The following is a 27,569-nucleotide window of genomic DNA, read 5'->3' on the forward strand; positions in this document are numbered from 1 at the left end:
CCGCTTAGAAGCTGAGCAAACAGCTGAGCAAAGTGACCACTGCGCCCTTTGCATGTTGCCAGGGAGACCACACAAACACACACACACACACACACACACACACACACACACACACACACACACACACACACACACACACACACACACACACCTCCGTGTCAGTGGGTGCAGAAAAATCTCAGGGGAGGGGGCTGGCTTTTGAACACGTCATATGTTGTTTGAGCCAGTGAGAAGCCTTGGGGGGGGGGGGGGGGGGGCAGGAAACAACCAGGAGACGTTTGACCCTCAAAGAAACATCCAGAATCTCTGGAAGGACCGTCAGCCCAAAAACCCGTCTACCGGACCTGCCTGAGAAACACCCGCAGGAGCGACGGCAGGTAAGTGCAGGAAATGGCAAGCGTCCCGAGAACACGTCGCAAAGGTCACGGCGACTCCTTCTATTCGCTATCCTTTGCTCCTTGCAAAGACCCAACTTTGCTCGATGTCAGCACGGCAGACGGAGTCAGACAGCTGCGGGCTGGCTATTCTTAGCCCAGTCGTTTGTTGTCTGTGTGCTCTTAGACACGCGGCGGCAGCGAGTCAACATCGGGGCGCATGCTGGAGCTGGGCCGCAGGTGGGCCGGCGACGCCCGTCCCCCCCCGGGAACTGCCGAGCTGCCGCCCGAACCTTCCGGTGAACGTGGGCACCCGTCTGTGGTGGCGCAGGCGCAGAGTGAGACGCACAAACACACGCACACACACACGTTGCCCGCTCTGCATCCCTTCACTCTGTGTGCTCGTTGGCTTTCGGCGCTGTGGCGCAGGCCGGTCGCTTGCCGCCCCGTGGCGCCCGCACCCGCTCTGCCGCCAAACACACTGGCCGCACTGGGACGAGCGTGCGTCTGTTGCGTTGACAGGCGAAGACTTCCAGGAGTTCAGCCCGACACACGTCCGCCGCTGTGACTCGCGCTTGGGCTTCGTCCGCGCCTTCGGGTGAGTGACGGTACCTGTGTTCTACGTGTGCTAGTCCGGTTGTCTTGACGGGATTAGTCAGCTCGTGCCCTACGTGTGCCCAGGCAAGCGAGTTTCAATGCGGAAGGCCAGGGAGAGCAAGGCATCCGGTGGTTTCGTTCGGCAGACGGAGCGCCCGTGTCGTGCCGTGACGTCATTACCCCGCCCCCTCAATTTAAGGACGCCCCCGACGATGGCGTCGAGTGGTCGCAACTGACCGGCGACCGCCAGTGGGAGCCAAGCGAAAGTGATTGGTCGCAAGTGTCGGCTGCTTTTAGCTCCTCCTCCTCCTCCTCCTCCTCCCTGTTGGCTCACTGTGACTACGCCCCCTGGCCAGCAGGCAAAGTCGTTTCCATTTGCTCTCCCGCCACGCACGCCAGCACATGCCACCTGCTGGGCCGGAGTACGAGTGCGCACCAAAACCGAGGCTTCCTCTTGCACCACGTCAGCTAAAACGCACACACACGAAAGACAACCAAACAAACAAACAAACAAACACACAAAAGTCCCATTCACGTAAACTATGCACACACTCAACTGCAAGACACCCACCAAAGTGACACGCATATTGGAACGCAGAGCGAGCGCAAACGTATACGACACATGGACACACAAAACACACAAGCCACCCAAAAGTCACAATCCTGTGCGCTTTTGTGTCATGCAGAAGCTGCGGCCCATCATGGGTCTGTACCGAAAGGGTCGCGAGTACGACGTCTTGCGTCCCATCCACAGCGGCGCCTCCGGGACGGTGCCCGCCGTGTACTGGGTGAGCCCCTGGCGGACGGAGGCGGCCGACGAGGACCGAGGCGACCCGGAGGCGGAAGGCCGACCCGCGTCTCTGCGAGATGAGACCGCTTGGGACTCGGACGTGGACATGTACGTGGGGGAGGAGGACGGCGATTATGAAGGGGACTGCGAGGACGAGGTTGACGAGGAGGCGTCGGCCCCTGCGGCGGCGGCGGACCCTGCGGCGGCGGCGGACCCGGTGGCGGCGCCTGCGCAATACCTCCAAGCCTTGCTGGATGTTTTCCCTGTGTTGCGGAGAGGCCAGTGGACAGGCGGCGCTCCGGGGCTCACTGACGGCCAGCGTCAACACCTCCCAGGTGCTCACGCACACATTTGCCACATTTACTGTCACTACAAACCAAAAGTGGCACTACTGAAAGGTGTGTCACCAGGCGAGGCCCTCGGGGACGCCCACGCGCGGACCCCTGAGCCGCGAACCCCCGAGCCGCGGGATGACCCCCCCTCCTGCTTCAGCAGCTCCTCACAGGCCTCACTAAAGGTCTGCCTGCGCCCGTCCGCATGTGTCGGTGCCCGCTGTGCGTCCGGGCGCATCCATTTTAATGCGGAACGCCCCCTCCAGGACTCTGAGCGTTCGTCGGATGACGGGAGCTCAGGCGTCTTCTCCTCCGGCGGGGGTCACGAGGAGAGTTGGGGGCGGGCACGGGGGCCCCCCTCGCGCCGATTTGAAGGTGATGCCGTCCAACGCTAGGTGACGGCGGAATGCGCCTCAAGCGTCACCTTTGCTCATTTGACCCCGTCAGGTGTGCACATTTGGATCGAGGACGCTCGGGGGCGGCGCCTGAAAATTCGGGAACGGCGGTGGGTCCGAGTCGGACACGTGGCTGTCGGAATCGGCCGGCAGGTGCGGTGACACGGGTTACTGGCGGTCGCCGTCCGTAGGTGGTTACCGTACGTCCCCCCTGACATCACTTCCTCTCTTCCAATCAGATGTCGGCGAGCGCCTTCACCTTGGAGATGCCAGACAGGAAGTCGGTGTGCTTCCGGCGGCAGATCGGCGAGTCTCATCTGCGCCTTCGCTGTGTGGACGCGCCCGACTCGTGTCCGCGATGGACGTGGCGAGTTCAGGACGGCAAACTAGAAGTCCGCCAATGACCGGACTCATCGGAAGCCGCCTGAACTTTTGCTCCTGGTGGTTCCGGCACAAAAGGAGCAAATGCTAACTTCTTTTGCCTCTCGTAGCCATTCAAGCAAGAGCAAGTTACTTTTTAGTCACCTCGCATGTGTCGGCAATGGCGACTAAAGTTTGTTTCAACGTTGGGTGACCACTGTCTTTGACATAAACTGAAGGTTTTGGCACGCAAGCAAACAATGAGTGAGCTAATCTTCAGGCCAGGCCTCCTGAGCTACAAAGCGTTCAACAAGATTTTCCACTCATGATCGTGTGTAGGGGGGAGAGGGGGGTGATTGTGTAAGACATTTATAATTTGTAATAATACTATAAACTATGATAATGTATTCTGAAATGTTTTTGTGTGCTATCACGCCGAAAGAAAATAAAAATTGTTTTGTGTAATAAAATAATAGTTTTGTGTGCGTGTGCGCGGCGCGCACGCGCGCTGTATACTTCCGCGACATTTTGTGCAACATCCCATACGCGCTGCGATTGGACGCCACCGTCGGGGAGGCGGGAAAAGAGTGACGGTCTGCCTTGCTGCGATTGGCTTACAGCTGCTAGTAGGACGCACTGGAGCGCCGGCTTCCACCCGCTTGCGCAAGACGCCATTTTGGAGTAACGGCCAGTCTAACGGAAGATACGCGAAAGCTCCGCAAGCGAGCCTTTGACCAGGTAAATCTTCTCTGAATCCAACGGCGGATCCCCTCGGCACCTCCGTTGTGTGATATGTCGACGCATCCGAGCGCAGCCTTTCATCGTGGCTTTGACGCGCGGTGACGCTCGTCTCGGCGCTGCTGTGACGCGGCATTTAGCGGCTAAGCTAGCACAGAGCTGGCTCCTAACAGGCCGATCGGATAACGTTCCTATCGGAAGCCCCCCTTAGCCCCCCGTTATCCTTTCGCTCAAGCCACCAGCTCCTTAATGAAATGACCCCGTTTTAAAAGCACGGTGATTGCGATGCCTTTTGTTAATGACGCCCGTGTGAGTGTAGCTAATGCTAAGGGCTAACGTATCCGCCCTACGCGATGCTAACTGTAGCGGGGCGAGCGAGCGAGCGTGCGCCCGACAACTTCATCTCTTCCTAATGCACCTTCTCTAGAGGCCAATCGCCCGCACTTGTTTGGCTTTTGCTTCCGTTATATTCAAGGGGGACCCTATTGTCGCGGCCGAGCTTTGCCTCAAGTCACGTTCAATGTCCGACTGTGGAGCAGCAGGCCGCCAAGCGATTAGTCAGCTCCGCTTCGCTTTGACGCCCATCGGGAACGTCGGACTTGAACAGCACAAATGCGTCACGTTGACATCGGTCGGCCACGTTGACGTTTTGTTGGATGACAGCGGGCGGGCGGGCGGCAGTGCCATGCCGGCAGCTCGATGAACGAAGGGCCACTCCAGTGGGATTCCCCTATGAGCAGAAGGCTGCCGCTGCCATTATTCAGTCGCGCGTGCGTTACCTGCTCGCGAATCACATTTGAGCGTGCTGTGTGTGGTTACATTTGCCATTGTAAACACTCCACAAGTCCCGTTCGACAGAAGCTTAAATAAAATGCAAGAAAGAGTGTGAACCTGGGGACGGAAACGAGGATCAGTCTCTTGTACCCGGTGGCATCACTAGCAGCACAGAGGCAAATCGGGCGAAACACGACCGCTCCCCCGCCCAAAGTGGAGTTCAAAGGATGGTCAGGCGTATTACATGTGGCGTCTCGTGAGCCTCCCTCACAACCCGCGTGCTGTGCTTCTCCCGGCAGCGTCGTCGCCATGGGCAACATATTTGCTAGCGTCTTTAAGGGCCTCTTTGGCAAGAAGGAGATGAGGATCCTCATGGTGGGCCTGGACGCCGCGGGGAAGACCACCATCCTTTACAAGCTCAAGCTGGGAGAAATTGTCACCACCATTCCCACCATCGGTACGTCTCGCCGCCTGCCCACCCGCCCGCGACCCTGCGCTCGGAACTACCGCCGAGCCTTTCCTCAAAGTGAGCTGTTGCTGTGCGCGCCCCTGCCACCTTGTCACCTGCAGGTTTCAACGTGGAGACAGTGGAATACAAGAACATCAGTTTTACCGTGTGGGACGTGGGCGGTCAGGACAAAATCCGTCCGCTGTGGCGCCACTACTTCCAGAACACCCAAGGTGAGCCCATCGACGGCGCACATCCGCCGGAGCGAGCGAGCGAGCGCTCACTGACGTGCGGGCGTGTGCGTAGGTCTGATCTTCGTGGTGGACAGTAACGACCGGGAGCGCGTCAACGAGGCCCGCGAGGAGCTGGCGCGTATGCTGTCGGAGGACGAGCTCCGAGAAGCCGTCCTGCTGGTCTTTGCCAACAAACAGGTCTGAAAAAGCGCAGCGCGAAACCAACACGGCCTCCGAGGCCTCTTAACCGTACGGAGGCCGCAACGTAATTAGATTGACATGTGCCTTTGCCCCTCACTCACTCAACCTCCCTCCCTCCCTCCCTCCCTCCCTCCGCAGGACCTCCCCAACGCCATGAACGCCGCCGAGATCACAGACAAGCTGGGCCTGCACTCGCTGCGCCAGCGCAGCTGGTACATCCAGGCCACGTGCGCCACCAGCGGGGACGGCCTCTACGAGGGCCTCGACTGGCTCTCCAACCAGCTCAAGAACCAGAAATGAGCGCTCCTCTTCTTCTTTCTTTGTTCTCTTTCCGCTCACCGCGCCGGCGCCCCGTCTGACACCTGACCCCCCCCTCCCCTCCCACACACATGCACACGTTGTAGGGGTCCGCTGCGGGTTAGGATGGGAATAACAGTGGCGCGCCTTTGGTGCCCGTTGGACTCCCCAACCTCCCTCTCAGCCTGCACTCTCCCTTTCTCCCCTCTTCCTCCTCAGAGGAAGCATGGTTTTCAAAGCCCCACCCCTATCTCCCTCCCTCCCTCCCTCACTGTATTCAATGCCTGATTGCTAGATGTCATTTCACCCCGTATGAAGCGTTTAACCTGTATCAGGTCAGAGTTCACAGACCCCCCCCCACCCCCCCCCACCACTTCCCCATCAATCATGAAAATCATGCTGTCTCTGCAATCACGCCCCACCCCCCAGCACAAGGCGCGTTTGTGGCAGGAGTCAACAAGACTGTGATGAGCTTCATTGTCAACATTTGAAAGCAACTTCTCTTTTTCTTGTTCTTCTCGTTCTTCCTGTCACGCAATTCTATTTGTACTTTTGACTGCGCAACCAAACAAAAGCGTCCCGGCAGTTTGGACACAAACAAACAAAAACAAGAAAAGGACAAAAAATGTGTCTACCAGCCAGCATGTTTTCAGGTCTTGCGGTCGCCGTCTGGTGCGGATGAAGGATCTGGGCATCGGGTGAGGCCGGCGGGTGGTGGAGTCGGCTCGGCTGGGCTCAGGTCTGTTTGGGGAGCTTGTGAGGCGAGACCTCGTCGCCCCGTCCCGCTACAATGATTGTTAATGTATAAGGTGTTTGTGTGGGCTTTGCTCAACAAATACAAACATGATTTGGTCCAGGAAAAAAAAAAGAAAAAGAAACGCCATGACGTGGTCACGCACCGCAAATGTCGCTCCAACGGGTTGTGTATCAAACCAGGCCGCCAGGTGGCGCCAAAGAAGCGTCAACGAGATTGCAAATGTTAATTTGGGCCACAGTCCGCGTTTTCATTTCTCGTCGGAATAAATGTTTATTTGTACAACACTCAGCTTTTCATTTCATCTTACTTTCATATGTCTCCTCGAATGATGGTTTTGTTTAATTAAATGTTTAACGTTATTTTCTCTTCATTGGTCAAAAGTCATTTGATTCGAACGTTTTAATTCAAGTTCACTCTAATAAATGCTTATTTGTGTAACAAAATGATTAGTTTATTGAAATTAGCTATTCATGTCTGTTTGCACAGGATTCTTTTCCCCTCTGGCTAAGGGGCGGCATGTAACAATATCTAATACAATGCACGTTTTTTTTTATTTTTTTTTTAACAATGGTTACATTTGTTATTGTACTTTAGTTTCAGCCGGATTTCATGACATCTAATAATATTGACCGTACAACTCAGTAATTCTTACAAAGTTATTTTTAAACGTTTTCTAATACTTTATTTCCTGTCAAACGACATGCCATGATATACATACCATTAATCGGTAAGACCTTTTAACTTTTCTATTCATTTGTAGAACTTTTCATGTGAATTCAAGCATTTGTACAGCAAGTTCATCTCAAGTTATTCATCAATGCTCATTTGTTTAAATGACTAAGTGTTCCTTTGTAGAAGTTGCTAGATTTGAAAGTCTTTTCTTGTTTAAGAGGTTCATCTATGTAGTTCTTGGTAGAATTTAATTGTAATTAAAATGTTGATTATCATAAATATTCAGACAACAGTGGCTCCAATCCTTTTTTCGTGACCTTAAAAATTCATGACATTTTTTTTAAATGATCACTTTTTGTTCTGTCGGTGGATTGGTCGTCACGTGATCACCTGGCCGCGTGTGGCTCCTCCCCCCGCAGCCGGCCAAAGGTGTGGGCGGGCGTGACGTCGTCGTCGCCATCATGACTGGCAGCTGAGCGGCGGCCTGGAAACTACAGGTCGCGCACGCCACAGGGCCGCCGCCGGCGAGTCGCCACGGAGAGACAAACGCCGTCACGCGCTGTGTCTACTCTACTCTACTTTGTGTTGTTTGTCAGGTTGTGTTTGTGGCTTTGCGTCGCCGTCAGGTGAAAAGGGGCGCCAAGCGAGTGGACGCTGGCGGCCAGTTGTCTTCGGAAACGCGAAAGGGCGATAGGAGCGCCGCGCCGCGCCACTTTGAGACGGACATGTGGCAAAAAGAAAGTTTGGGCGACGACGTCACCCGTCTGGAAGTGCGCCGTTCCCAACCAATCAGCATCGCCAGCTGGACTTCCGTCAACAGCAGGTGCGTCATGACGTCACCAACAAGCACTGCATGGCCTCCGCTCCGGACTCCATTGGGTGCCACGTGGCGACTGCTTCCACGTCCATTTTTGGGGTTGACATGAGTAGCAGTTGTGTTTTGTCTGTCTACACGAGCACTACTGCAAAGCAGTCCACTTGGTGCCTATGTAGCATAGCTTATGTGGCTACGTGTGCACGCTGGCATTGTTTGTTGACACCGAGTGACACCGGTTTGCCTTTCTCTCGCAGGAGCGACGGGAGCCAGGGTTTCTCATCATCTGCGCCATGCGTCCCGAACCCCTTCCCGGAGCTGTGCGGCCCCTCCGGCTCTCCCGTGGCCACGGTCGGCGACAAAGACGTGAGTCGGGCGCACGCGTCCTTCCTCGCTCATTGCCGTTTGACTTTGCGAGTCGTCGGTCTTAAGGAACGCTCGCAAGCATTCGCACGCACATGCGCTCCTCCGGCCGATGGTCACGCCCACATGCATGTCTTTGATGGAGCAGCAGCAGCGGCGGCGGCAGCGGCGGCGTTCCTTCCAAGCGAGCGAACGGAGCCCCCAAAGTCCGAACTGGAGCCAGCTGAGCGACGGCAACGTGAGCGCAGACAGAAAAGTAAGTTCTGACGCGCTCGGGACTTAGTTTGTCCTTTTGCGGCTGACGTCAGCCACTGAAGGTTTTCGGCGAGGACGAGCACGGCCGCTGGCTTCTCGTGAGCGCCGGCGCCACGGCCATGGACGTTTGTATCATGTTGGCGGGCTGCGGCGAGCGGGCGAACTTGGCCCTGACGGAGGTCCATCCCGCACTCGGCTTCGGTAACGCTCGCTCGCACGCACACGCACGCGCGCTTCCGATGGCGAGCGAGCGAGCGTATGAGCCAAGGCGCTTCACCCCCACAGAGAGGTGCCTGGAGGACCACGAGGCGGTGCTGGAGGTTCAGGCCGGCTGGGCTGTCAAGGCCGACGCCAGGCTCGTCTTCTGCAAGAATTACGCCAAGTACGAGTTCTTCCGGAAGCCCGCGGTAAGAACGCCGTCCCTGGCGTGCTTAGCTAAGCGATTGACGGGCGCGCTACCGTCGGCTCACGTGACGTCTTGCCCTCAGCTTTTCTTCCCGGACGCCATGATCGCGGACGGCGGCAGCGGCGGCAAAGCCGTCAAGTCGCGACAGCCGGTGCAGGTGGCAACGCGCGAGGCAGCGCGCGAGGCAGCGCGCGAGGCAGCGCGCGAGGCAGCGCGCGAGGCAGCGCGCGAGGCAGCGCGCGAGGCGTCACCTCTCGCGCTAGCCCCCCGATGACTCTGTCCCGACGTCCCCCCCATGCAGGACCTGGTCCGTCAAGGCTCGTGTCCCGACATCTGCGGCTTCCTGCACGTGAAGGAGTGCGGGCGCAAGTCGTGGAAGCGGGCTCACTTCCTGCTGCGCCGTTCGGGTCTGTACCGCTCATCCAAGGACACGTCCAAGGAGCCGCGCCAGCTGCATTACGTGGCCGACCTCGGCCACCTCCACGTCTACAACGTGGTCAACGCTCGCAAAGTTTACGGCGCGCCGCAAGACTTTTGCTTCGCCCTAGCGGTTGGTCACCTTTGCGCCGTGTCTCGGCGCTAGCAAAACCTGAATGGGACTTGAGCTGTGTGCATGCGTACAGCCCTCAGGTAGTCCGGTCCGCCTTCAGCACGTGAAGATGCTGTGCGCTGACAGCGAGCAGACCAGAACCTGCTGGACCTCAGCCTTGCGCTTATTCAAGGTGGGATTCTGATGCTTTTGATCGGTCGGCGTGACCCGCATCTGACCCGCTTTCTGGGCGTCTCTGCGTCAGTATGGGAAGCAGCTGCAGTGTAACTTCCAACAGTCCAAGTGGGCCCGACAAAGTTTGGATGGAACGAAACTGACGGATGGCAGAGTGAGCGCGCACGCACGCGCACACGCATGCATGTGCGCACACACACACACACACACACACACCAATGAAGATGACTCTGCAGGCCAAGTCGCAGGCCAGCCTGGTGGGCAGAGACTCTTCAGCAAGTTCCGCAGACCGAGTCGCCGAGACCCCGAGCGAGGCGGATTTCGTGGAGCGGCAGGAGCAACAAGCGTTTAGGGTGAGGAGCAGGCGCGCCAGCTTGTTGCTACAATGTCGACTGTGAGGAGTCACGTTCATCGTGCTCTGACCTGTTTTTTTTTTGGGGTGGCTTGTCAGCGTGGGGAAGCCCTGCGCCGCAGCCTGCCCGACCTGAACTGGGCCCGTAAGTCGCCGACGTCTCCTTGCCGCTGCTTTTGGCACCCGAGGTGACCGTTTGTTCCCCGGCTTGTCAGCGCTCCACGCCGGCCAGCCGTGGTTCGGCGGCGCCGTGACACGAAAGGGAGCGCAGACGCTGATGGAGAAGCAGGGCCTGGTGGACGGGTGAGCCCAATGGCTGTCTTTGTGTGTTTGCACATTATTGGCGTGTTTGTTTTCTTTGCGCAGGACGTTCCTGATCCGGGGCAGCCGGCAGCACGCCCGCTGCTTCGTGTTGTCGTTGTGTTTCCAGCTGAAGACTGAACACTTTCTGGTCATCCCGGTGGGTGAGCGCCTGCCTCTCACGTGTGTTGCTGCGTGCGTGCGTGCGTGCTAACAGTGTGCGCGTTTCCAGTGCGAGGAGGGCGGGCGGCAGTATCTGACGATGGACGACGGCGCGACTCTGTTCACGGACCTGACGCAGCTGGTGGATTTCCACCAGATCAACAAAGGCATCCTGCCCGTCTGCCTCAAGCACCCGTGCATACTTTGAACTGCCCCGCCCTGCCCCGCCCTGCCCCTTCCCCAAACAGATGGCCGGACGGGGGGGGGGTTCTGTGGCGCCACCAGCCGGGTCACGTGACTGACGGAGAGCCTTCCTCCACGTCGGCAGGAAAGTAGACAACGTGACATCACCTCGGCGACGTGCGTCCTCTTTCCGTTTGAGCACATTTGGGAATGCCTTTTTGGAAGCGACTTTTGTTCAATAAAACATTTTGCACAAAAGATGATTGGCCAGCCTCATGGCTTTCGAGCAAGTGATCAGGTATTGATGAGATGGCGCCATCGTATCGGGCGGGCACGGAGCACGGCGATGCCCTTTGGTAGCTTGCTGTGCTAACCGTATACTTTTGTCCATGTTGAGTGTGCGACGAAAGGCCAACAGGAAGCCAGTCCCGCCGATGTCACCCACAAGCGCTGCCGCGATGACATGGCACCACTTTCGGCGGGAGCATGCGCAGGTGACGTTTGCATTTCATCATTCATTTATGCCCCATTAGCATTTGAGCGCCTTGATTTCTACATTTACACACACACGTGCATGCACTCACGGACACGCACACTCACACAGGACACAGGGTCAGGCACTTGTAAGTCTATGCTTCAGCCCACACTCCTTCCTGTTCAAAGAAACAAAGCGAGACACACACACACACACGCACGCACACATCCAAATGTGTACAGTGAGAAGCCTACATGCAGAAATACGGGGACAGGGAAACACACGCACAGCGCTTTGCTCGCTCGCTCGCTCACTCGACTTGCCGAGATGAAAGTTGGTGCAGACAGGGTGTCGGCCCTTTAAGAGGCTGCGCAAGTGGGCGGTGGGTGAGGGGGGCATCCATAAAAGAAGACTTTATCCAACGTCCTCCGCTGTCATCCACCAGCTTCGCAGACGTGCCGGCTTCGCAGACGTGCCGGCTCGCTGGAGCGGCGGCGGCGCCATCCGAGATGGCCAGACCGTGACGACGAGCGCTGAAGAGGAGGAGGAGGAGGCGGCGCACTTGGAATGGGGAACTCGTCTTTCCCAGGCACGTAGACTCCGCCGCCGCAGGTAGCCTCAACTCTGCCGCCCGCTCACATGCGCGCTCACGTGCGCGCTCACGTGCGCGCCTGTGCCGTCCCTCGCTTGCCGCGGCGGGAACTCAGCCAGCGTCTCGCCTCGGTTCCCTCCCTCGGGTGCCAGCGAGGGCTCTCGTTCCGCACGCTCCCATTACATCGGCGTTTGGAGTACGGCGGAATTGCCTCTGTAATAAGCGCCGTCCGGAAGTGGCCTATCAAAGACCGCAGGCATTGCAGCACTTGCAAACTAGAGCCCGACGTAGACGAGCCCAAGCTGTTTTGCCAGAGAGCGAGAAGAACGCCTAGCCGTTGTACAAGCGGCGTGACACCGAGCCGGCTATAAAGTCAGCTGCCAACCAATCCGGAATCCCTTTCGACAAGCAATTGTGCCACGTCCCATTTGGGCAAATTGACGCCATTTTAAAGTCAACCGCCACCTAGTGAACCAATGTGTCATTACACGCACCATCAAGGAGGGTTCATGGCACACAAAAACGTGCCAAAATAGCACAACTTGCGCCGGTTGCTTTGTAGCCTGCAAATGAGGCACAGCACCAAACGGAACCTGGCGCTGCCGCCACGGAAGTGCCAAAAGTTGCGGCTCAAAGCGGCCAGCCGACACAACACGGCACGGCGGGGCGCCGCCGCGGCTCTCGTGACGCAAATTGCCCAAAGTCCGTTCCGCAAATGAGCCCGTCAGGGAGCGAGTCTGAGGGAAGCTGCGGGAGCGCTACGACATCGTCCGAAGCGGCGAGGAAGCGCCGGCGCTGCTAGAGGGGGAGGGGGGCTCGCTGGGGGCACATGTGCAACGCCCAGATAGCGGAGGAAAAGTGGAGCGAGAGAGAAAAGCCCTTCATTCTGCGCCAGAGAGGATTAAGAGGAGGCGGCGGCGGCGGCAGCAGAGGCGGGGGGGGGGGGCAGGTGCAGCTCACCAGACACCAAGACGTCGCATGTGCCAGCTCCGCTCGATCCTCCACTTGGGCGGGGGGGGGGGGTTCCCTCATAAGTGCCTCCAACCCGCGCAAGCCAACGTGATGGCCTTTTGGCGCCATGTCCACGCCATGGCCGCGCTTGCCACATTGGCCAGACACCAACGCGGCGGCGTGACACGATTGGCTCACTGGAAGGCGTGTTGGCAGCACGCGACGGCAGGTGGGCGTGACCCGCTCGACGGTGCACAGGCGTTCCACGGTTGACGTCACGCCGGGCCCAACACAACGCGAGCCCCGTTCACGCTCGGCCTCTGACGGCACCGCGAGCCCGTTCACGCTCGGCCTCTGACGGCGCCCTTTGGCCTCCCGCGCAGGTCGAGAGAAGAGAAAGAATCCCATGATCTCCGCCAGTGATGCCGAATTCCCGCCGGCCGGATCTCGGGGGGGGAGGCGCTCCACCGCCTCCCCGTCAACGCCATCCTCCTCGCCGAAGCGGCCTCGCGACGCGGTCGACGGCCCGGAGGCCCTACGCGGCGTCTGCCGGGAGGTGTCGGCGGGAGCCACAGCCGGAGGACGACAGGTATGCCCGTTGTGACGCCTGCCCACCCTCACGTTTGCCCTTGCTAGCGCGAGCACTTTTTGAGCGCCACACGTATTGGCGACTAACAGCCAGGTGATGTCATCAAGAGTTGCCCCCCGAGTTGCACGATTGGCATTGTGCCATTTCCGTGAAGCAAATGCGTAATTAAATTGCCGATAGAGGTTGTACAGAGCGGGCGCACTCCCGTGTGCCGCCTCTGTAAGCGTGTAGGGCGTGAGAAACTAGCCGTCGCTACATCATTAATGTGATGTGATTGGCGTTATTACGCGTCTGTCTTGCGTGATTGGCAAAATGGGATTGGCGTTGCCTGTTTAGAGGCGGGAGGGGCTGAGAGACAGTGAAAGCGAGCGAGCGAGGAGAAAGGGAAGGAGAGGAGAGGGGAGGGGAGCAGGATGCGGATCGCCTCGGAGGCGCCGTCGTCGTAGCGACGAGGCGTTTGGTCGCGCGAAAGCCGCAGCGGGCGTCTCAGGGAGGGAAAATGGAGCGCCGGAGGGGTGAAGAGCGAGGAGGACAAATGCGCTTGCTGAGTAACCACGGTAACCGTCTCCACTCGTCAGGGGAAAGGATGCTGGTGTCGTGCCTGTAAATGTGCTGCATGTGCGGCCAGGAACCCGTGTGCGTGCGTGTGCGTGCGCGTTGCTGCACTGACAGCCTGCTGAGTGAGGACTGAATGTGTTTGGCTGCAGAGGAAGGGAAGGGAAGGGTGTGTACCAAGATGGCTGCTTGTGCTGCCCCCCGAGGTCACTTCCTGCCGTGCCAAAAGCGGCAACAACAGGCCAATCATTTTGCCATGGAAATCAGCTGAGTTCCGATGGTGGGGCGGCCGCTGGTTTTTTTCCTCAGTACCGCTAGCTTGTTGGAACTTCAAAACAAACATTATTTTTGTTCCACGGGCACGTCAATCGGCCGATGTGACTCGGTCGATGTCCGGTCCGGTCCTTCCTTTTGCCTGGCCATCTGCGGATACGTGGAACTTGAGGGCGCCCGATGGATGACTTTGTGTTGTTCTTGTTCCTCAGCCGCAAGCTAACTACTGGAGCTTCAAGGTCAGCACTCGTCTTTCTTTCTTTCTCTCTCTCGTTCTCTCTCTCTCTCGTTCTCTCTCTCTCTCGTTCTCTCTCTCTCTCCCACCTTCGTGCCCGCCCGCTCAACATCATCTTCATCGCACTTTGGCTGCCGCATGGGAGCAAAAAAAGCAAAGTTCAATAGCAAAATTTCACATGAAGATGTGCAAAAGTTCTGGTCCTTTTGCTGCCTCCCAAGTCAAAGCTGCCAGTTTTGGGGCGCTTGAGCATTGTCAAAACAACAGGATCATGATCAAAGGATTGACCTTTGACCTGAAATGTCCCATCCCATTCCAACATCAAGCGTGCCGCCTTCAAACATGAAATTGTGTGTCTGTGTGCGTGCGGCGGCCGCATCCAAATCCCGCCGCAGCTGCCCGTCTGCCTCGGAATGACAAACGCTTGACAAGGATTGAGTGACGCGCGCGTGTGTGTCAATTCCGGCGACCCGTCAGAAGTATCTGGCGCCACGAGTCCATTCGTCTGTCCGTCTGTCTTTGGGAGTAGACCAGGAGAGAATGCATTGAGTGACGTCCAACTCACCCATTGTTTGTGGCGTGTGCGGCAGAGTCGGACACCGCGCCCTGGCGGCCCGAGCCCACCGCCGCCGTCTGCAGCCAGCAGAGGCTCCTCGCCACCGTCCGCCGAGCACCGGGGCGCCATGTCGGACAGCGAGCTTCCTGCCGCCTTTTGCCGCACAAGCAGACTGCGACAGAGTCTCCCGCTGGCCCGATCCTCGGCCAGCCAGTCCAAGCCGCACGCGCCAGGTGAGCAGCCTGGTCCCGGCCGGCCCCGGCTGGCCCCGCCAGCTTCCTCTCCTTCTTCCATCCTTGCTGTCCTTCTCCCTTTCCTTTCTGGCAGGCATGCTGTTCCTGCAGCTGGGGGAGGAGACTCGGCGCGTACACCTGACGCACGAGCTGAGCAGCCTGGACACCCTGCGAGCGCTCATCGTGCACATGTTCCCTCAGCGGCTCAGCATGGCCACGCTCAGGTACACTTGGTGGGCGGGCGTAAACAACATCCGGCGGCCCCATCTCGGCTCAGCTCAGCAACATCGGGGTGAGCCTCGGGTCCTGGCGCTTTTCAGGTCTCCCAGCACGGCTCTGCTCATCAAGGACGAGAACCGCAATGTCTTCTACGAGCTGGAGGACCCGCGGGACGTGCAAGACCGCTGCGTCATCAAAATCTACTGCAAGGAGCCCGTCTACGGGACCTACCCGGGCCAGCGCCACAACTCGCCCTTGCAGCTGGCCAACGGAGAGATCAGGGTGAGCGACAACAGGACCAAAGCCTGCCTGCCTGCCTGCCTGCCTGCCTGCCTCCCTCCTTCCCTCTCTCAATCTAAGAGGCTCGCTGTGTGCTTTGTGAGCCCCTCCAGCGCGAGATGGTGTACACCCCCCAGGACTCGCCCCCCAGCCGGCGCCTGGGTGGGGCGGCGCCGCCCGTGTCCTCCTCGCAGCATCGCTCCGCCTCGTCCTCGCCGCCTCAGGGCTTGCGGACGCGGCTTCTCTACGGCGGCGGCCGCCCCACCTCCTACGCCGGTCCGGCAGCCCACCACCATGGCGTGCCGCTGGCCCACCACTCGCCCCACCTGCCGCCGCCCTCGCCGGCCTTTGGCACCTCCCCCAGCGCCATCCTGGAGCGTCGCGATGTGAAGCCGGACGACGAGGCGGGCGGGCACCGCGGCGTGATGCTTTTGCGGGCTGACGAACGCGGAGGGGGCGGCATCTATGTGGCTCCCTATTCTGTGGGCGGCGAGGCCCGCTTAGGGCTGACCGGGGCGCCGCCTTCGCCACTTACCGGCCGGAGTGACCCGTACGGCTCCTTGTACCGGCGAGGAGCGGGTGGGACGGTGTGTTCCCTGATGGATGGTGGGGGCGGCGGTGGCCTATACAGAGCTGGTGGCGGCGCCCTTTACAACGACACCTACGCGCCGTCCATGTTGAGCCTGCGAGTTGCGCCGCCCTCCTCGCCGCAGAAAATTGCAGACGCGCGCGAGGCCTACGCCAGCACACTGCCCTCCCGCGGCTCCCCCGCCAGGGCCGAGCGCCGTCGCGATTCCATGATGTCATCCGTGGGCGCCGACAGTCCCGGGGCTCGGGGGCTGACCTCAGAACAGCTGTGCCTATTGGCGGCGGCAGCGGGAGGCGACGGGGGCGAAGTCCGAGGAGATGAGAGTGAGACCAGGTGAGGTGGCTGAAACCTTGAAGGGCTCAGGATGATGATGATGATGATGACGATGATGTGCGTGGATGTGAAGGGAGCGGATGGAGGTGATGGAGAAACAGATTGCCAGCCTGACAGGTCTGCTGCAGCGAGTCCTCAGCAGGGCGCCCCAAGACCACAGTCCGTAAGACATGCCCTCCCACATCCTCGCTTCCTTGTCGTACGAGCGTGCGTGCATCTGAACGTACGTGTGTGTGCGCGAGTCCAGAGCCAAGCGGCCGGAGACCACGGGCTTCTGGTCAAACCTGTCTTCCTTTTCTGCTTTGTGTTAGGGATAAAATGGAGTCAGCCAGCGACGGCTCAGGCACAGATCGTAAGTAAAGTCGAGAGGAACCGCTGGCATGTAGCCATCAGCGGCTAGCTTGGCGCTACTGATTGCCTACTGCAAGCTTGTCCTTGCTAACGTGCAGCGCATCTCCTCTTTGCTGACTGCTGCTAGCATGTAACTGCTGATCATGCTTCTTGTTCTAGCTGGACCTGCTAAACAAAAGAAAGGTACATGTCAAAGGTCAAGTCTGTGTGGAATGTGCTGCGTGCGTGCCCGTCACATGCCATGTGCATGAATCTAAAATGTCGGTCAGTGTGCTCCCAGTTGTGGCGTCTAGCAAAGTAAGGCTCTTGTTGATTTGTCACAGCCGTGACCCCGTCTGGCCCCCTGGCGCTGATGCCGCCGCCGCTCCCGCCCGCCGCCGCCAGCCAGCCGCTGACTGTGTCCCGCTTGCAGATGCATCGCCACCTGCTGGGCCTGCAGCAGAGCACCAATACGCTGCGGACGCAACTCTCGCAGCTGCGCGACATTCAGGTGTGTGTGTGTACAGGTGACTGACTCGCGGTTGAGTGCGTGTGGTTGCGTGTTGCTAATAAAGTGGCTGTGTGTGCCTGCCTGCCTGCCTGCCTGCCTGCTGTCAGCTGGAGAATCAGGATTGTGTGTTGGCGCTGCTGAGGAAGACAGAGGCGGAGCTTAATGTGCTGATGCAGGACGCCGCGCGTGCACAAGAGGATCCCCTGCAGCGGCAGCGCCTTCTAGTGGAGGAGGAGCGCCTCAAGTATCTCAACCAGGAGGAGACGCTCGTGCACAAGTTGCAGTCAGTACAGCTTCTTTCCTTCTGTCCAATCTCGCGGCCTCCCTTCCTTAGCGATGTTGACCTTTGCGGCCGACCGTGCGTGCCCCCCAGCGACCTGGAGCGGTGGGTGGAGGAGCTGCAGCAGAACAAGTCGAGCGCGGCCGGGCTCCCGGTGAGCCAGCGGGACCTCCGACAGAAAATGCAGGAGCTCAAAATGCTGGCCGACAAGCTGGGCAGCCTCAAGAGTGAGTACTCGAGTACCGAGGGCGCCTCCTTGCGTACTTAACAACTACTGTGTGAAACATCCTGCCATGTCTTCTTTTTCCTCCGGGCCGGGCCAGGCCAGTTCCCGGGCCTGCAGAGCAAGATGCGCGTGGTGCTGCGCGTGGAGGTGGAGGCGGTCAAGTTCCTGAAGGAGGAGCCTCATCGTCTGGACGCGCTGGCTGCAAGCGCGCAACAACGTCGGCGACACGCTGGGCGCGCTTCGGAGGTAAGGCCCACTTTTAACGCCTTGACATGTGCTCGCTCGCTCTCTCTCTCTCGCTCTCTGTCAGGCAGGCCAGCGAGAAGGAGCAGCAGGAAGAGGCGGGCGGCGGCGGCGGCCCGTCGCTAACGAGCTCTGCCTTCAGCCTGACGGAGAGCGACGGGCGGACAGTGCTCTGCGCTGCCGAGCCTCCGCTCAGCTTCCGAAGCCGCGCCGGGGCTGAGAAGATTGTGAACGCGCACGTGTCGGCTGATGTCACGCTGGTGAGTCGACTGCCCGCGTCTTCCGGATGATCGTGACGACGCGTGTCTCGCCCACATCAGGCGGCGGAGCGCGACTGGGCCGAGAGGCGCGCCAGCCTGACGCAGTTCAGCGCTCAGGACATCAACCGGCTGCTGGAGGAGACACAGGCTGAGCTCCTGAAGGCCATTCCCGACCTGGACTTGGCTGCCAAGACCGTCACCAAACCGGCCCGTGCCCCCCAAACCGCAGATGGCCGCAGCTAGCGATCGGCAGCCTGCCGGGGCAATGTGCAGCTGGGGCGCAGCAGAACTCAACAGCATGGAAGCGGCGGCCACTTCCCAAGCGAGGTCTCGGTAGAGACGGGAGGGAGGGAGGGACCCGGGAAGGGAGGGAGGGAGGAAACAAACTGACACATCTACACTCTGGCAAATTCCATTGAATGTTTGCGCACGTCGCCAGTGGACTTGGGCGTGTCCCGGTGCCGCGCGGACAAGCCAGCCAAGTCTCCGCCGCCGCCTCCGCCGCCTCGCCGGAGCTTCCCGTCGCCACTCGGCGCCGGCCGCGGCGCCGCCGATGACGGCAAGAGCAGCAAGGTGAGCCGCGGGGCGTCGCTCGCTCGCTCGCTTGCCCGCCAGCCCGCCCACCGCGGGGCGTCGCTTGCCCGCCACGGGCTGCCGCGGGTCATCGTGCGCTGCCCACTTTTGGGTGACGCCGTTGTGTCTGTGCTGCGTTGAAAGATGGAGGACAGCGAGGCGCCCGTGGCTCTGCTCAGGCCAAGGCGGGCCACCCCCTCGGACGCAGCCCGCCCCGCCTCCACGCCGCCCGGGGGCCTTGGAGACGAGCAGAAGGAGGTAGCGCTCGTCCGCCCGCCGTTTGTTCATTTTGAGTCCTTTTCTCAAATGCAAGCTAAAGTGTGTGACTTGGCAGGTGCTGGGCGGTTCGACGGTGGCGGCTCGCCTCAAACATTTGGAGTCCAAAGAGGAAGTGCGAGCCTTGGCGGGAGGCCAGCAGCAGGTATTCCACTTCTAGGAGCCTGCCGCAAGACGGAAGCCGGTTGGCCTCCTTCCCCTCCTCCTCCTCCTCCCCTTCTAATGTGCAATAAGCCACTTGCCGCCTGTACTTTGAAAAAAACACTCCGGCCGGCCGGCAAGCACCGTAAAATTACTGAGCGAGGAAGGACCCGCAAGCGCAAAGGATCCCCATTGGCCATTTCCCCCTGGCTCGCTCACTTGTTTCCAATCATTTGCATGACAATTCATTTGTGGTCACGCCACGTGGGCCGACACCAAGGACCCCCCCCCCCCCCCCCCCCCGGACTCACAGCGTGGTGATTTAGTGTAGAACGTGTCCGTGTTGTGCTCCCCAAAAGACAAATGCCATCTATGTTTTCTACTTGTTTTCTATTTTTATACGCATCGAGTGTGTCGATTATTTTGACGGCGGTGGACCGTGTCCCACCCCCGTCGGCCATTTTTGAGCTGTTCCCCGGCATGGCGTCCATCTGTTGAGTCAATCATCTCAGTTGGTGGCATGCAAAGTGTAGACAAAGTGCACGTGGACAACTTGTCATCCTAATGAAAATGCAAATGTGAAGCGTGTCCCGTCGCCGTTCTGTGTGTCCGACGTACGTACGTACGGCTGGATGAGTTTTAGAAAGCCAGCGAGAGTGCGCGTCGGCAGATTGCAGCCCGGCACCGCTGACCATTCCAGCACCCGCAATTGGACTCGAAGGTGGGCCGTCGATCGCATCAACACACATGACAATGCAGGCAGCCGCGTGGCTTTAATCAAGTGAGCGTGCAAACAAACAGATCGAGGCCCGGAAAGCGCGCACGGCACGTCGGCGTGGGATTACGGCGAGGCAGCCCGGAGGCGGAGGAGGCGCAGCGCATCTCGGCGGAAGCGCTGGCCTGCCAGGACGTAGACGACTGGGTTGAGGCAGCAGCGGGCGTACACCAGGCTGCGCGTGACGTACTCCAGCAGCGGGGCGCAAAGGGGCCGCGCCATCTTGACGCACAGCACCGCGCTGTGGGGCAGCTGGAAGAGCAGGAAGAGCGCCACCAGCGCCGCCATCAGCTTCAAGGTGCGCTGGCGCCGCCAGCCGCCAAAGGCCCCGCCCCCTACCGCCCACAAAACTCGAGCGATGCCGCCGTAGCACGTCGCCATCACCAGGAAGGACAGGGAGAAGACGCCCACGGCGATGCCAGCGGCGGCCTTTTTGACACGAGCGTCGGCCAGCATGCCGCAGTAGGCGGCGCCCCCGGAGCCCGCCACGCCCGAGAAGAGGACCTCAGGCAGGCTGAGGAGTGCCGCCGCCAGCCAGACCGCCGCCGCCGTCACCGCCGGCCGAGCGCGGCGGCGAAGGTGGCGCCGTGCTGGGACCACGGCCAGGTAGCGGTCGGCGGCGATGCATGCCAGCAGCAGCAGGCCGCCGTACGTGTTGACGGCGTAGACGGCGCGCGCGGCCTTGCACGCCGGCGCCGAGAAGATCCAGCCCACGTTGGTGTCAGCCGCCTGCAACGGCAGCGTCAGCAGCAGGAGCAGATCGGCCAGCGCCAGCTGGAACAGGAGGGTGTCGGTGGCAGAGCGCTGGCGCTTGGCTGCAAAGGTGGCCACGGCCAGAAGGTTCCCCGCCACGCCCGACAGGAAGAAGGCGGCAAAGAGACACGTCTGGAACACCTTGATGGCGGCCTCCTGCTCGCCCGCTTCGCACCAGTCGTCCTCCGTCCCCTGCCAATCCTCCAGCGACCAGTTGGCGTAGTCGCTAAAGTCCGAGGAGTGGTCACCGAGGCCTGACGACATCCTGCCCACGGCAAAATACCTGGAGCCAAAATAAACGAGAGCAGCTGCAAAGCTTGTCTTGCCGTGTAGAAGCGCAAACAAACCTGAGACTGGAGAATGCGCTTGGCGTGTTCCGCCGAGCGATCAATTCCACAATGGGCAAAGCGTTCATCAACCCAACAAGAGTGAGGAGCAAGGGTGCCGCGTCAAGCGTGTTTGCGCAAAGCGCCTCCTCCTGACCTCGATGGCACATTCAGCCAATCGAGAGGCGGCCGCCGCTCGCGACTGACCTCTGACCTCCCCGTGTCTCCGAGCCTTGGAGGTCGCCACGCCCGGCGGCAAAGCCACTTTTGCTTTGCTTTGCGCTTGTGACCCATTGCGGCTCAACCGCAAGCTTTTGCAAAGTCGTCTTTGAGTGTGAGGCCGAGGAGGTCACGCTTCCTGCTGCCGTTGCTGACACGCCCTGGGCCGTGCCGGCGTCGTGTGCGTGCGTGCGTGCGTGCGTGCGTGCCACAGAGCGTGTGGCCCGCCACTTAACGAGGGAGGAAGGGAGGGCAGGGCGGAAATCCCTAAAGAGGTTCTCAGGCTCTCTGAGTGGCTACAGGAAGTTGTTGTTGGCGCCTGCGCCCGCACTGACGCCGCTTTGTCGGCCGCACGTCAGCCTCGGTGTTGTTTTTCTTCTTCGGCTGCCATCCCCATGCGTGCTCGCTCCTTCGTGCTAGCGCCATTAGCTGCACTTAAGTCAGTCAAAACATGTCGCGCACGCACTGTCGTACACAAACACATAGCGTGGAGCGGAGAGGGCGGAGCCGGTCGCCCCCCCCCCACTATACCTCCCAGTTGACCAGTGTGACCGGACAGTCTCCAGAAGACTTTGCATCAGGATGGGGTGGTCGCCGCTGGTGGTGCTTGTCATCACGGGTAAGTAGGCCGCCGCCATTCCCGCTGGTCGTTATGTTTGGGGTCTTTGGACTTGTCGTGTTTGCAGCTTTGCTGAGCATGCGCACGCGCCAGCAGATGCAAGTCCAGCAGATGCAAGTCCAGCAGATGCAAGTCCAGCAGATGCAAGTCCAGCCGACTGACCAAAGTGTCCTGGAGCAAAGTAAGATTGTCTCCTTTTTTCTCCTCGCTCTCTGATTGGCCGGCATTGTCACAATGTCCCACGTCTCCTCGCAGCCGCCGTCCAGAACCTTTCGGAAGCATCCACCGGCCGCTACGACGCCACTGTTTGTGATGACTTGGCAGAGTTGAGCGCGGCCGCCTGCACTTCGCCCTTTGAGCAGCAGATGGCGTCGTTGGAGGAGGACGCGCGCTGCGTGCTGGACCGCGTCATCGGGTAAGGAAAAAATGCTGTTGGATGCGCCGATTAAGACCGCGCCGCGCTGGGATTTGCACGGAGCGGACCGGGCCGGGCCGGACCGGACCGGCCTGGATGATTGCAGCGAGTAGGCAGTCGGTTTGAATTTCCGCCGCCGCCCAGTTCCGCGCCATCCAAATCCCTGCGCGCCGTCACCGCGACGACGTCATAGTGAGCGACCGGCAAACTTTGCCAAAGCCAAACGTTTCGCTCGATTTGGGACGTGTGAGTTTTCGGGCGCGCTCGCGGCTCCCGCGGAACTCGCTCGGGTGGTGACGGAGGCTAAAGGCGTGACTTTGGTGTCGCCCGCAGCGCCTACAACCAGCTGACCGTGTGCCTGGAGCGCCTGTCCCACTCGCGCGGCTGCTACTACCCCAACGGCGCCGTCCACACGGCTTTCCTGCGCGTCCACTCGGCCTTCTTCGGTCGCTGCCGGCCCCGGGCCCCGGAGCGGCAGCCGGAGGACGCGCCCCGCCTCCTGGTGCTCTGCCTCACGCTGGCGCCCGTCGCCCTGGTCCCGCTGCTGGTCTACGCCGCGGCCCGGTGCCGACCGATGACCGCCGGGAGCCAATAAAAAAAAAAAAAAAAAATCTGATTTGCAATTGGCTTTGGCGAGTGACATTTGATTGGCCACTTTTGATCAGCGGTGGTGGTGGCGGCTTTTGGACTTGCATTTTGGGGCGGTCATTTTTGACATCGTGATGCTCTTATGTGGCCTTTGGTTTTCAAGTGATTGCTCAGAAAAGCTCGATGGGATCCATGGTTTTATTGCCGAGACCATTTCCTTTCACGCCACGGCGCCCTGCCCCTCGGACGTCTGCGACGTGGACCTGCTGAACTTGGAGCCCGATGGGCGCTCTTGTCGGGCCTTGGCGCAAAGAAGCGCTTTGGCGTTCCGGCGGAACCTCTCGCCCACAAAGGCGTAGAGGAGCGGGTTGATGGCGCAGTGCAGCAGCGCCAGGCCGTTGCTGAGGACCAGCGCGGCGCTGACCGAACGCCGCACCCCGCAGTCGAAGGCCGCCGGGTGGGCTCTCAGCAGCGTGTCGGCCATCATGGCCAGGTGGTACGGCGTCCAGCACAGCAGGAAGGCCGCCACCACGGCCGTGATGACCCGCATGGCGCGGTGCTTGTGGAAGCCCCGCGTGCGCAGCAGCCGCGCCACCGTCACGCCGTAGCAGGCCAGCATGACGCCCAGCGGCAGCAGGAAGCCCAGAAGGTGGCGCAGGGTGCGCGTGGCAACCCTCCAGGCCGAGGCGCTGCCCACGTCAAAGCTCTCGGCGCAGACCGTCCGGCGCGGGTCGGGCCCAGCCGCCTCATTGAAGAGCGCCGGCAGTGCCAGGACGGCGCCCAGCGCCCACACGGCGCCGCACGCCAGCCGGCCGCACCTCCTCCGCGAGCGCCCCGCCGCCCGCTCGGCCCGCACGATGACCAGGTAACGGTCGACGCTGATGCAGGCCAGGAACAGCACGCTGGTGTAGAAGTTGGCTTCGAAGATCAGGCTGAGCGCTTTGCAGGCGCCGTCGCCGAAGATCCAGCCGTCGGCCGCCGCCGCCGCCGCCGCCCAGAAGGGGACGGTCAGTGCCATCAGGCCGTCGGCCGCCGTCAGGTGGAAGAGGAACACGTCGGAGGAGGTCAGCGAGCGCCGGCCCCGCGCCATCACCAGCGCCACCAGTAGGTTTCCGGGGACGGCCAACAGGAAGACGGCGGCCAGCAGCACGCACAGCGCCGCCGACGTGGCCCGACCCGGCGGACGCGCTCGGCAGGAAAGCGTGTCGGGGTCGGCCACCCACACGGAAAGGTTGCTCCCCGGGCCGAGCGAGGTGTTGGCCGCGTCCAAGTAATCGCCGAATCGAAGTGGCACGATGATGGACATGGCTGCGTGGGAACGGGACACGTCAACGGGACTTGACGAGGGCGACGGCAAGCGACGCAAAAAGCCAAGCGGGAAGTGGTCAGGCTTTGGCAATGACAGCAATTGGCCCAAAGAACAGGAAGAAAGCAGTTTGGGAATGCAGGCCAATGTTGTTGTCGGCCACCTTTTGGCATTTGCGTCAAATGGGTGCCAAAAGCAAGCCCGCCGGGAGGGACTCACACTGCTGACGGGTCGCCTGGAGACCGAAAACAAAGGCGGAACTCGACGCTCTTGCTTCCAGCGTCAGGCCTGTCCCAATTTCCTGTTGCGAGGCAGCAGCGCTTCCTCCTCGGAGAGCCGCCCACTTCCTGAGCTTCTCTTCTCCAATTTGAGGCAAGCCGACTGGCCGGCCGACCGGGACAATAATTTGACCCCCTAACCCCCCCCCCCTACCCCCCCCCCACCCCCACCCCTACAAAAGAGCGCAGCCGCTTTTGTTTAGGCTTGCTTATTGAGCGCTGCACTTCATTTGGCGGAAGGGCAAGTCCCACAGCTCCACCTTCATGATGGCCCTGCCCATGGGCTACTGGTGACCTTGACGTCCATCTTGCCGCTCTCGTAGTTCAGCCCGCAGCCGTTGGCCTTCTGCCGCACGAAGTTGTTCTGCTCCTTGGCTTCGTACATCTCCTCGTAGAGCTTCTTGTCGGTCCTCGCTGGCTCCTTGGGGAACACACCCACCGCCACCCAGTTCTTGTAGAAGGTGTAGTCGTAGGGCACGAGAACATGATGGCCAGCTTGGCCACGGGCTCCGTGCCCTCGAAGATTTCGTAGGTGAGCACAGCCCACCGCGCCCGTTGGTGGCCCCGTCCGTCTTGTTGAAGTTGCACACTTCGGTGCACATGGGCCGCACGGTGGGCTGCGGGGACGGTGGCAGTCACCATTCCTCCATGTGCACCCTGTCGAGACATGGGGGAAGGAGGGAGGGAGGGAGGAGCAGGCTGGCGCCTTTGTGCAATGGATTTTGGGGCTGCTCGCGCCGGCCGACGTCTTACCGGGGGTGGCCTGAGGACAAAGCCGCCATCAGGTTGCTGATCTCGATGGTCACGTTCCTGCGGCTCTTCTGTTGGCCGACAAAGCTTCGGCTGACTCCATGGACGACCTCTGAACAAGACCTAACGTATACTGACAAAAAGCGCATTCGTTTTGCAGCTGCCATCACCAAAATCCATGCAGCCTTTTCGCCCAACCACCCAAAAACGGGTTCAGCCAGTTCCGCCGCCGCAGCCACGATTGTGCCAAAACTGTCAAATGGACACCAATTGCGACACGCTCCGTCTGGCCCTATGCTGGCCATCGGCAGAAAATGAAGCGCGAGCTTCCGAGCCAAGCGGCGGTCCTGTGAGAGCCCCCTACCTCCCTCCCTCCCTCCCTCCCTCCCTCCACGGCCAGTCCTTCTCAAGCGCCACTTGCGAAAGCCGATGGAGCGTTTGACATTTGTCACACACGCCGAGAGAGAAACTTTGAGAGGAACGAGCCGCCCGACCTCGCTCGCTTGCTTACCTGGAAGGAGGACAGCACGGGCGCTGGCTGACTGATTGACTGGGCACAAGTGGCAAGCGCAAGATTCGCCGTCACTGCTGGCGTTTCGCCGCCGCGCCTGTGGGCGGGGCCGTCTCCGCCCGCCCACACGGCGGGGTGCGGTCGGACCAAATGTCGCACGCACCCAGATAGGCCTTTTGTCTTCGTGGACGGCCGAGCCGGTCGACCGGCGTCGTCGGCGTTTTGCCGGCTTTGGCACGACGACCGGAACGGTTGACATTCCTTGCCTCGGCGCACCTGCTCTGCCGCACCAAGGGGCGCGATCTCCTCATTCCGTGTCTATTGTGTGTGGAGGTGACCTGTTGTATTCGTGCGTGGTATTTTCCAAGCCGTGGGAAAGGGCCGAGAGGGGGGGCGGACGGTCGGGGAGCCCGCCGCCGGCCGACTGAGCATAGGCGGTGAAAGAATGCTCCTTTTGGCTTTCATGCTGTTCGCATGCTTGGTGGTGTTTAGTTTCATTTGCAGGATGTGTGTGATGTGGTCGAGGTGCGTTCAACGGCGTGTCTCATGTCATACGCAAGCTCGAGCGTGCTTTCCATCTAGCGTACGTTGCAGCTTTAGCATCTTGTGCGTTGGAAGCTTCCGCACGTGGCGTCGTGCGTTTGCACCTTTGGAAGGTTCGGAGCAACGACCTGGTTTCTTCTGCGGGTGTTTGACGCTTGACAGAAGAAAAGAGGCGGAGCTTTGCTTCGGGTGCCGGCCAGGCGGCGCTTTTTATTGAATTCACTCAATGCCATGCCAGCGCCGTGCGAGGCGAGCGGCCCCTCAGACCCGCTGTCGTGATCTCCAGCTTGAGGATGGGCGGCGGCCTTCGTCGGACATGCAGGCTTCCGCGTCCACTTGGCGCCGCGTGCTCTACGCCAGAGCCGTCAGGCCCGTGGCGCCTTGAAGTTGCTGTCATCCTTGGACTCGTACATGAGATCGTAGAGCTTGTGGTCGGTGGCCGTGGTCTTGGGGAACACGCCGACGCTCACCCAGTTCTTGTAGAAGGGTGTAGTCCGAAGGGCACGGAGAACATGACGGCCACCATTTCGTTGCATTCCTTCTTGTGCATGTGGAAGAGCTCGTAGGTGAGCACGCCCACGGCACCCGAGGCCGTGTTGTCATCTTTGGTGAAGGAGCACACCTCTCCGCGGCCCACACGCACCGTGGGCTGCGGCGGGCTGTAGGGGAACCCGCTCTCCATGTGCAACCTGCCACAACGACGCACAGCGTCAAGCAAAGCGGCCAGCCCGATGCGGTCGCTTTGCCGCTTACTTGGGGTTGTGGAGGCAGAACGCCGAGGTCAGATTGAGGACCTCCACGGTGCAGTTGCGGTTGGTGGTCAGGTGCATGGCGTGCGACTCGGCCGTCTCGGGCATGCTGGCCTAAAACAAATCACGTTTACCGTCGGCGGTGGCGGCACTCGGCGTGCATTTACTCACTTTGGTCGGGGTCACGCGGCGGCGGCGGCAATGGGGAAGAGCAAAGACGACTCGAGTCCCTCAGTGGGCGACAGGCTGCAATGTCTGGCAAAAGCTGCCCGGCGTTTTGCGTGGAGACAAGGCGGAGGGAGGACACGCCCTCGGACGCGCCTCAACCGGCTGGAAAAGGAAAGGCGCCAAACTTCCCAGACAGGTTTGTCCAACCCAACTGCTTATCCAAGTCCATGTCTGTATGTCTAAGTTCATCCAGTAGCGTCGGCCCCGCCCAAAAATAGTAATGTGCATTTTAGTGAGAGAAAAAAATACTTCATAGTCGTATA

General features: G+C 60.2%; 8 protein-coding genes and 1 pseudogene across 27 annotated transcripts; 5 read left to right on the forward strand and 4 right to left on the reverse strand.

The window, feature by feature from the left end:
• The first annotated feature begins 163 nt into the window (after window positions 1–163).
• LOC119137826 lies at window positions 164–3,318 on the forward strand. Of its 3 annotated transcripts, XM_037277351.1 has the most exons (10): window positions 165–377; window positions 562–712; window positions 897–972; window positions 1,056–1,434; window positions 1,658–1,941; window positions 1,975–2,096; window positions 2,172–2,278; window positions 2,360–2,468; window positions 2,541–2,641; window positions 2,728–3,318. In XM_037277351.1, exons 2-10 carry the CDS (start codon window positions 595–597, stop codon window positions 2,890–2,892), a joined length of 1,461 nt encoding a protein of 486 aa, XP_037133246.1. In that variant the 5' UTR covers window positions 165–377; window positions 562–594; the 3' UTR covers window positions 2,893–3,318. The 3 variants fall into 3 exon arrangements, with proteins under 3 accessions (XP_037133245.1, XP_037133244.1, XP_037133246.1); XM_037277350.1 differs by having other exon boundaries at window positions 164–377; window positions 467–712; window positions 1,658–2,096; XM_037277349.1 differs by having other exon boundaries at window positions 164–377; window positions 1,658–2,096.
• Window positions 3,319–3,454: 136 nt separating this feature from the next.
• arf2b (ADP-ribosylation factor 2b) lies at window positions 3,455–5,876 on the forward strand. Its single transcript, XM_037277373.1, has 5 exons — window positions 3,455–3,586; window positions 4,660–4,817; window positions 4,931–5,041; window positions 5,115–5,239; window positions 5,381–5,876. Exons 2-5 carry the CDS (start codon window positions 4,670–4,672, stop codon window positions 5,540–5,542), a joined length of 546 nt encoding a protein of 181 aa, XP_037133268.1. The 5' UTR covers window positions 3,455–3,586; window positions 4,660–4,669; the 3' UTR covers window positions 5,543–5,876.
• Window positions 5,877–7,439: 1,563 nt separating this feature from the next.
• Window positions 7,440–10,790, forward strand: LOC119137823 (growth factor receptor-bound protein 7-like). 5 transcript variants are annotated; one of them, XM_037277338.1, is made up of 14 exons: window positions 7,442–7,791; window positions 8,040–8,148; window positions 8,297–8,383; window positions 8,454–8,601; window positions 8,686–8,807; window positions 8,889–8,963; window positions 9,108–9,356; window positions 9,430–9,528; window positions 9,601–9,684; window positions 9,767–9,883; window positions 9,982–10,027; window positions 10,098–10,185; window positions 10,249–10,346; window positions 10,415–10,785. In XM_037277338.1, the coding sequence occupies exons 1-14, from the start codon at window positions 7,694–7,696 to the stop codon at window positions 10,678–10,680; spliced, it is 1,686 nt and encodes a 561-aa protein (XP_037133233.1). In that variant the 5' UTR covers window positions 7,442–7,693; the 3' UTR covers window positions 10,681–10,785. The 5 variants fall into 5 exon arrangements, with proteins under 5 accessions (XP_037133236.1, XP_037133237.1, XP_037133233.1 ...); XM_037277339.1 differs by having other exon boundaries at window positions 8,303–8,383; XM_037277340.1 differs by having other exon boundaries at window positions 7,445–7,791; window positions 10,249–10,342; window positions 10,415–10,790.
• Window positions 10,696–26,995, forward strand: LOC119137818 (SRC kinase signaling inhibitor 1-like). Of its 11 annotated transcripts, XM_037277321.1 has the most exons (18): window positions 10,696–10,825; window positions 10,925–11,021; window positions 11,448–11,591; window positions 12,929–13,134; window positions 14,175–14,201; window positions 14,788–14,986; window positions 15,081–15,210; window positions 15,307–15,487; window positions 15,589–16,406; window positions 16,480–16,569; window positions 16,718–16,758; window positions 16,917–16,940; window positions 17,081–17,247; window positions 17,355–17,530; window positions 17,621–17,754; window positions 17,851–17,999; window positions 18,064–18,256; window positions 18,317–18,585. In XM_037277321.1, the coding sequence occupies exons 3-17, from the start codon at window positions 11,570–11,572 to the stop codon at window positions 18,214–18,216; spliced, it is 2,517 nt and encodes an 838-aa protein (XP_037133216.1). In that variant the 5' UTR covers window positions 10,696–10,825; window positions 10,925–11,021; window positions 11,448–11,569; the 3' UTR covers window positions 18,217–18,256; window positions 18,317–18,585. The 11 variants fall into 11 exon arrangements, with proteins under 11 accessions (XP_037133216.1, XP_037133218.1, XP_037133224.1 ...); XM_037277323.1 differs by lacking the exon at window positions 10,696–10,825 and having other exon boundaries at window positions 10,886–11,021; window positions 11,448–11,614; window positions 15,029–15,210; XM_037277329.1 differs by lacking the exon at window positions 10,696–10,825 and having other exon boundaries at window positions 10,886–11,021; window positions 11,448–11,614.
• Window positions 20,062–21,068, reverse strand: ccr10 (chemokine (C-C motif) receptor 10). Its single transcript, XM_037277363.1, has one exon. It carries the CDS (start codon window positions 21,036–21,038, stop codon window positions 20,088–20,090), a length of 951 nt encoding a protein of 316 aa, XP_037133258.1. The 5' UTR covers window positions 21,039–21,068; the 3' UTR covers window positions 20,062–20,087.
• On the forward strand, window positions 21,793–22,981 carry LOC119137836 (receptor activity-modifying protein 1-like). Of its 3 annotated transcripts, none has more exons than XM_037277371.1 (5): window positions 21,793–21,938; window positions 22,006–22,026; window positions 22,057–22,119; window positions 22,194–22,353; window positions 22,687–22,981. In XM_037277371.1, the coding sequence occupies exons 1-5, from the start codon at window positions 21,902–21,904 to the stop codon at window positions 22,946–22,948; spliced, it is 543 nt and encodes a 180-aa protein (XP_037133266.1). In that variant the 5' UTR covers window positions 21,793–21,901; the 3' UTR covers window positions 22,949–22,981. The 3 variants fall into 3 exon arrangements, with proteins under 3 accessions (XP_037133266.1, XP_037133267.1, XP_037133265.1); XM_037277372.1 differs by having other exon boundaries at window positions 22,072–22,119; XM_037277370.1 differs by having other exon boundaries at window positions 22,006–22,119.
• On the reverse strand, window positions 23,122–24,671 carry LOC119137831 (C-X-C chemokine receptor type 1-like). Of its 2 annotated transcripts, none has more exons than XM_037277361.1 (2): window positions 24,472–24,671; window positions 23,122–24,253 (listed from the first exon to the last, which is right to left on the reverse strand). In XM_037277361.1, the coding sequence occupies exon 2, from the start codon at window positions 24,245–24,247 to the stop codon at window positions 23,162–23,164; it is 1,086 nt and encodes a 361-aa protein (XP_037133256.1). In that variant the 5' UTR covers window positions 24,248–24,253; window positions 24,472–24,671; the 3' UTR covers window positions 23,122–23,161. The 2 variants fall into 2 exon arrangements, with proteins under 2 accessions (XP_037133256.1, XP_037133257.1); XM_037277362.1 differs by having other exon boundaries at window positions 23,122–24,249; window positions 24,468–24,671.
• LOC119137842 lies at window positions 24,719–25,393 on the reverse strand (annotated as a pseudogene).
• Window positions 26,509–27,430, reverse strand: LOC119137838 (DELTA-sagatoxin-Srs1a-like). The gene is given in 4 exon segments (XM_037277374.1): window positions 26,509–26,814; window positions 26,817–27,018; window positions 27,083–27,192; window positions 27,250–27,430. Coding segments are annotated over 3 exon segments (426 nt in total). The 5' UTR covers window positions 27,187–27,192; window positions 27,250–27,430; the 3' UTR covers window positions 26,509–26,694.
• Between the last annotated feature and the right edge of the window lie 139 nt (window positions 27,431–27,569).

This window comes from Syngnathus acus, chromosome 19 (assembly GCF_901709675.1).
Source record: "Syngnathus acus chromosome 19, fSynAcu1.2, whole genome shotgun sequence".
Classification (NCBI taxonomy): domain Eukaryota; kingdom Metazoa; phylum Chordata; class Actinopteri; order Syngnathiformes; family Syngnathidae; genus Syngnathus; species Syngnathus acus.

Bases quoted from the DNA above. Each gene is read 5' to 3' on its own strand.
- LOC119137826 (XM_037277350.1), top strand. From the start codon at position 595: ATGCTGGAGCTGGGCCGCAGGTGGGCCGGCGACGCCCGTCCCCCCCCG. The intron at 713-896 runs GTGAGACGCACA...TTGCGTTGACAG, and splicing joins TGTGGTGGCGCAGGCGCAGA to GCGAAGACTTCCAGGAGTTC. The intron at 2,279-2,359 runs GTCTGCCTGCGC...CGCCCCCTCCAG, and splicing joins CCTCACAGGCCTCACTAAAG to GACTCTGAGCGTTCGTCGGA.
- arf2b (XM_037277373.1), top strand. From the start codon at position 4,670: ATGGGCAACATATTTGCTAGCGTCTTTAAGGGCCTCTTTGGCAAGAAG. The intron at 4,818-4,930 runs GTACGTCTCGCC...TGTCACCTGCAG, and splicing joins CACCACCATTCCCACCATCG to GTTTCAACGTGGAGACAGTG. The intron at 5,240-5,380 runs GTCTGAAAAAGC...CTCCCTCCGCAG, and splicing joins TGGTCTTTGCCAACAAACAG to GACCTCCCCAACGCCATGAA.
- LOC119137823 (XM_037277338.1), top strand. From the start codon at position 7,694: ATGTGGCAAAAAGAAAGTTTGGGCGACGACGTCACCCGTCTGGAAGTG. The intron at 9,357-9,429 runs GTTGGTCACCTT...GCATGCGTACAG, and splicing joins ACTTTTGCTTCGCCCTAGCG to CCCTCAGGTAGTCCGGTCCG. The intron at 10,186-10,248 runs GTGAGCCCAATG...TTCTTTGCGCAG, and splicing joins AAGCAGGGCCTGGTGGACGG to GACGTTCCTGATCCGGGGCA.
- LOC119137818 (XM_037277321.1), top strand. From the start codon at position 11,570: ATGGGGAACTCGTCTTTCCCAG. The intron at 16,407-16,479 runs GTGAGGTGGCTG...GTGGATGTGAAG, and splicing joins GGAGATGAGAGTGAGACCAG to GGAGCGGATGGAGGTGATGG. The intron at 17,755-17,850 runs GTGAGTACTCGA...GGGCCGGGCCAG, and splicing joins CAAGCTGGGCAGCCTCAAGA to GCCAGTTCCCGGGCCTGCAG.
- ccr10 (XM_037277363.1), bottom strand. From the start codon at position 21,038: ATGTCGTCAGGCCTCGGTGACCACTCCTCGGACTTTAGCGACTACGCC.
- LOC119137836 (XM_037277370.1), top strand. From the start codon at position 21,902: ATGGGGTGGTCGCCGCTGGTGGTGCTTGTCATCACGG. The intron at 21,939-22,005 runs GTAAGTAGGCCG...TCGTGTTTGCAG, and splicing joins GGTGGTGCTTGTCATCACGG to CTTTGCTGAGCATGCGCACG. The intron at 22,354-22,686 runs GTAAGGAAAAAA...TGTCGCCCGCAG, and splicing joins GTGCTGGACCGCGTCATCGG to CGCCTACAACCAGCTGACCG.
- LOC119137831 (XM_037277361.1), bottom strand. From the start codon at position 24,247: ATGTCCATCATCGTGCCACTTCGATTCGGCGATTACTTGGACGCGGCC.